This window comes from Lactuca sativa, chromosome 9, assembly GCF_002870075.4.
Source record: "Lactuca sativa cultivar Salinas chromosome 9, Lsat_Salinas_v11, whole genome shotgun sequence".
Classification (NCBI taxonomy): Eukaryota; Viridiplantae; Streptophyta; class Magnoliopsida; order Asterales; family Asteraceae; genus Lactuca; species Lactuca sativa.
The window spans coordinates 10,884,323-10,890,677 of NC_056631.2; the positions used below are offsets into that span (position 1 = coordinate 10,884,323).

The 6,355-nt window shown below is 29.9% G+C and overlaps 1 protein-coding gene across 1 annotated transcript; it reads right to left on the minus strand.

Moving 5' to 3' along the window:
- Positions 1 to 4,141: 4,141 nt before the first annotated feature.
- On the minus strand, positions 4,142 to 5,924 carry LOC111881324 (cytochrome b561 domain-containing protein At4g18260). The gene is made up of 3 exons (XM_023877733.3): positions 5,310 to 5,924; positions 4,958 to 5,106; positions 4,142 to 4,670 (listed from the first exon to the last, which is right to left on the minus strand). The coding sequence occupies exons 1-3, from the start codon at positions 5,604 to 5,606 to the stop codon at positions 4,364 to 4,366; spliced, it is 753 nt and encodes a 250-aa protein (XP_023733501.1). The 5' UTR covers positions 5,607 to 5,924; the 3' UTR covers positions 4,142 to 4,363.
- Between the last annotated feature and the right edge of the window lie 431 nt (positions 5,925 to 6,355).

The following is a 6,355-nucleotide window of genomic DNA, read 5'->3' on the forward strand; positions in this document are numbered from 1 at the left end:
GAATTGTGTTTTGAGGATCCTAGTTTATTATGAAATTGAATATGGAGTTATGTATTGTAAATTAAACAGAAATGAGATTTCTATGAAAAGTGTTTTAAGAATTAAACGATTATTTTAAATTTAAAAAAAAAATTGTTTTGAAATTTACGGTGTTACAGTGTGTGTGTGTGTGTGTGCAGTGGCGGAGCTACATGGGACGTTGGGTACTACAACATCCCAAAAAAAATTGTTTTATGTATATAAAAAAATGTATTTGTAAACATGTTCTTTGTTATTGTACTTCCAACTAAAGAGATTATATCATATTTTTTAATGCCCCAAATATGATAACTACATAGAATATCTATTGATAATGTGTGTATCCCCATATAGAAATTTCTAGCTCAGCCATTGTGTGTGTGTGTGGGTGTGTGTGTATGTGTGTGTGTGTTCACAAATTGTCGTATATCTTCAGATATGGTAATGAGGAGCATTTGCATGTTATACAATGCTACTTTTCTCCGGTCCTCAGCCGGTGAAGGCGGTAATGAGATTTACAGTATTACCATTCGTTGTTTAACACACTGATAATCACGAATCAGTTCCAATGCAGTCGTATCAACAAGATGTCGTTGCTCGTCTTCAAGACGTGATATAACATACTCTATAGGCAGTTCATCATGATCGTTCGGATCACTAGATGTTGGAGACTGAAAATAGAATATACCTAAATTATATTAATATATTATTTAAAAACCAATGTGCATAAAAGTATTTAACAATAATAAAAAACAATTCCTGAAACATTTCCATAACAACTAAAAAAACATAATTATAACTAGTCTAACATAACATGTTTGTCTGTACTTGCTCCGGTGCTATTTTTCAGAGCCGTATCTATTTTCAATTTAAGTTTCAACACCATTTCTGATTTTTTTATGGGTGTCTTTATTGGTTTATTTTTTATCTTATTTTGAAACTTAGCATCGTCGTTTTTTATCTGCAAAAAAAATAATAAAAAAATCCAAGTTCATTTTAATATATTACCGTAAAAATAAATTATAATTATAAAATTTGTTGTTTTTCGATTTTACTTTTATCAGGCGTAATTCTGAAATCTCTTGTAAATGGAATACATTTTCGTCGCCCGTAAAACCCATTTTTTTTAACTACACTCATGCTAACTTGTCTTTGGACTAACATGAGTTATTAAACAATACTTAGAAAAAAGAATTGTATATTATAAGTATTTTGAATCATCATTCCAGAATAGATCATCAGGTTCCGAACAACGTTCATCGTATTCCGGACCTACATTACCATTCTAAAACCCCTAAAATACTTGATTTCATACTTAAACAGCCGATTAGAATTACATTAAAAAGTACTTACATAACATTCATAAACATATAACGAGAAACAAATTAACAAAATGATAATCTGGATATTCCGGAGTTGTTCCTCATGTTCCGGAACATTCCGGAATAAGTAAATCGTTTCAGAAAATCAAATACAAAATAACTTAAAGTGTAGAACCTACTTGGTTTGACAAATCGATACTAAAAATTTGGTCTGAAACACGGGTAAATCGTGCTTCGGATATGCTAATTCCAAAACGTGTATTCCGGATTTTTTGTGTGTCGGACTCATATATGTACCAATAGGTTACAGTATTAGACTTTGGCCGGTTTCGGGTCCGGAATGACCTATTCCGCACCAAAAGGTTATTTTTCAAAAAATAAAATAAAATAAAAAATAAAATAAAATAAATAAAAAAAACTTAGTTATATTTTTTGGAAAAAAAAACCCAAAAAAATTGTTAGATTACTAAAAAAAAAAATAATGTTTTGTTTTCATTTGCAACTTACACACATGCACACGCGTTAATCATTAAATTGTAGAGGATATTAACATATATTACTTGAGAAGAATGGTAATATGGATCCGGTTAACCAAAGAAAAAAAATGGGGTAACCTTGTATATTTGTTTTTGGATAAAGGTAGGAGTAAAAAGTTTCATAAGTCCCAAACATCCCCTTAATCATCCATGACAAACCTCAATGCTTTTAACTTATTCTTATCCAAACACTAAACAATGCTTATTACCAATAACAACAACAATAAAGCTAATAAACAATTTTAATAAGTCCCGAACACCCCCTTAATCATCCATGAACAACCATTAATTTTGAGAGGTCTAAAAGATTATTATTTCCCTTAAGACTTGATATAATAATTTCGAGGTAGAATTATCTATAATTTTGATAGTTCGATTATTATTTCCCTTAAAGACTTGATAGAATAATTTAGGGGTTACAGTTTTATTTATTTTAAGATTATCCTTAAAATGACAAAAAAATAGATGAAGTATGGTCATAAAAGGGCTTTTTTGAACAAATATCATATTTGATCACTTGTTTTGTAAAATGGATTTTTGTGAAATCACATGTTATGCAAAATGACATCATCTTTTCTTTGAGAAATGACATTGTCATCTTGCGGATGTTCAATGTCCTTTTTTTTTTAAAAAATGGCAATTTCCTATAGTAAAGATCATTCATAAATCTTCGTAAAAAATAATATTTTCAAAAATCCATTTTTTCAAGATAGATGATCATTTTGTGATATTTGTTTAAAAATAGTTATTTTATCATTGAACCCTAACTCTTTTCTATTTTAGTGATCGGTCTTTTATAATAGTTTTTTTTTTTTATCATGGAACCTTACTTATTTTTATATTTCAGTGATTCGTTTTCTATAATAGTTTTTTCTGATAAAATAATTATTTTATGGATCCTATCCATTGAGGATATTATGATCGCAAGCAAATTTGTAGTTTCATAGGCATGGAGAGAATAACCATGCGACTATATACTTATAAAACGTATAATTAATTTGGCCATGTATGCTTGACATTTTAAGATTAAAGTTATGTTTGACGCGCGACAACTAACTGATAAGTTAAATTATTTTTGAGTTTTTTTAAGTTGTTATCTTTGGCAAGCCAAAGAAGTAGCTTAAAAGTTATTTATACTAGCTTTTCAGGAGTGTTTTTAAACTTTCCAAATATACCCACTTAATTAATTATAGAAAATATATATTTTTAAATACCCTTTATGTTATTTTATATATTTCATCTTATCGGTTACTTTTACCAAACATTATTTTTTTATTAGCTAATTTTTCAGCTAACTTATAACTTTTCAGCTATTACGCAAAACATAGCTTAAGTTATGAAATTTTAAAAAACTTTTGTTAATTAGTGTTTTAAACTAAAACTTCTACAGAAATTTTATAAGATATTAGCAGCCTAATATTTGCATTTTAGCAACATTTGAAGATTTATTAGCATGAGGAATTTGAATAATACTCTTAATTAATAAGTATAAATTGATCGACTAGTATGTCGACAAAGGATTGTTATAAGCTTTCAGGAAGCTCAATTAATTCAAAGTGCTAGAAATCATAATTTTGATGCTCAGAAAGGTAATGTTGATTGTGTATGTAAAAGTTGTGATCGAGTTGTAGGACCTACACACTAAGATTAAACTATACAAATTATAAAAACATGCATGATGTATGTATATGTATTATGCAAAGTGTTTACCATGTTTTGCTTTCATATAATATGTTATGCAAGTGTGATACACATGCTTTTGTAGAAAAAAAAAGTGAAAGCGTTATTTTGACACAGATTACATAAAAAGGTTTATATATTTATAAACCGGGTCATTCCTAATTATCAATCAACAAATCAACAAATCGACAAATCATGACCCGTGAGTCGGTAACCGTCGACCAACAAACCGACAAGACAAGACTTTGCGATTATGATATATCTATATATGAGACAAGTATTCGTTAAATTTATAATATATTTATTATGTATTGCTCACAAATATGTAACAAGAAACGTATAATGAGTAATATTTGAGTTTATAAGTGTTTGACTAGCATTCTTATCAAACTTTCTTAATGTTTATATGTTTTTAATCAAGTTTTGGAAATGCCTCTGCAAATGACAAAGAATAAATATCAAACACTATGCAATTAAATTCAAACCTTTTTTATTTGCATTACAAGACATTTCAATTAAATCATGAGCTACAACAAAAACAAGTGACACACTTGGGGAAAACTATAATAAAAAGATAAAAAAAAAAAAAAAAAAAAATTGACTCAAATTCCTTCTGTTTGGCACAATAGCAGTTGTGGTCTGACAACATTCCATAATCTCTTCCTATTAAACTACACTCGATTCCCACTAAATGTGTCACAAAAATATAGCAGTTTAATATTCCGGTTACATAAACAATCACTTGAATTCATCAAAACAGACCGAATATGAACAATTTCAATTAATATTCATCTTCTAACTTCTAACTTAACATGAATCCTTATTTTGACTACTACTCAAAGTCTCCCGATTATCACTCAGTTCTACTATCGTTGATTCATTCCCGGGAATCACTTCTTGCTTCTGTATATACTCCCATTTCTCTTGAAGCAAATACAAGAATCCAATGCACACAATTTCAGCTGTGTAAAACATAACCCAAGGTTTTATATTTCTTGATGTTTTCTTTTGGTACGCATGTAGCCCTGTGTATACGCTCATGATTCCAAGTAGGGAAATAGTCGTTCCAAGTGCCCAATGTGAAAAAAACCATAAACTTCTTCCCTTACCCCCTCTGTAACATGAAATACAATTGTCAAAATTCAAAAAAAAAAAAACACACACACACAATTTCAAGAAATCTTTTAAGTTTTTTTAATAGAATTTTTGTTTACTATTGGTAGATATGATTGTATTTATTTTTGGTAGTTATACAATGTGTATATTATCGGGATATCTTGTATTGTATAAATATATATACACAATGTGTATATTTATACAATACAAGATATCCCGATAATTGGGGAAAATATAACTACCAAATATAAATAGAATCATATCTAGGAATATTTACGGATTTACCTTGCAGGACGAAGAAGGCCTGTGAGAGCTTGCAATAATACAAGGCCATAAAGAGCTACACCAATTCTCCTATGCATGTTGTCGAATGTGTTGCTGAAATTTTTTACTGATAGTATAGCTCCAGCTGTCACAAGAATCACTGATAGTATCTGTAATCGAGAAAAACAATGAATACTGGAGTATTAAAATACAAGAATTGTAAAGCTAAAAAGACCCATTAAACTAATATAAATATCTTGCATTCCGTGAATCAAGGCAATCATTACTGCTTGATAAACAAAGTTTTGATTGAAGTGGGAATGATGATGTGATTAAGAATGTTAATGAGATGTAAATGATTAGCAAAACTTGCCTGAGTGACAGCATGTATACAGAACATGATTCTGAGCCTTCTTTCATTTTCCTCTCTGTTTGACAATCTGATGGCTAAGATTCCAACAGGAATCAAGAAACCCATGGAAGCCCACAGGAGAAACCCATGAATAACTATCTGTAATGATAATCGATGACTGATTGGCTCAACAACTTGGTGATGATTATTGAGCATGTCTTCTTTGATGTGTTGTTGAGATGATGAACAGATAACACATGGAAGAAGAACAAGAACAAGAAGAATAGGAGTTAATGTTTTAGCTTTGAAAGATTCCATTGTTGTGTGGCTAAAAAAGTATGCGGTGTTGTATTCCTTATAAGGAGTATACTGTGTGAAAATCTAGAAATTTTTGTTAATTAATCATGCTTTGTATCTTCTGATTGAACAAAAGGAAGTTGAGAGATGTGATTGGAGATGAAAAGCAGATGAATTTGCATGAGAATGATGGTTTTTTGAAGGGTTTAGGAGTTGGTGTAACAAAGAGACAAAGGGACCCAAGATAGATTAGATTATCTCATGAGGGGTCGGTTTTTCGGACCACTTTTTTCTTGAAAGGATATGGTGGAATTTCAGAGCACTATGGTCAGGATACAATCAAGATGTTTGAAAACAAAAAGACGATGTCAAAGTGGATCTATAAAATGCTCTTTCTTTCAACTCTCCCCACTAGTTGGTGATGAAATTTGTTCAAAGTACAATATAACTTATCAATAAATACTAATAAAGACATTTATGGATTAATGGAGCTCAAGATTAACCCATTAAAAGATCTTGATGGGTCGCACTCATGGCCCAAATCCCTTCCCAATTTTCAGAAAAAAAATCTTATTTTATTTTTAATGTAACGAAAGATTTCTTTGGATCACACGCCATCTCTTATTGGGGAAATTTTGGTTACACAAGGACGTTTTTTGTATGCCTAAAAACCATTTTGAAATATAATATTTTCCTCTAGACCATGTGAATCTGCTTCTCTTAAATCGAATATGAATGATGAATCTTGGCTTTAATAAATAAATGATGAT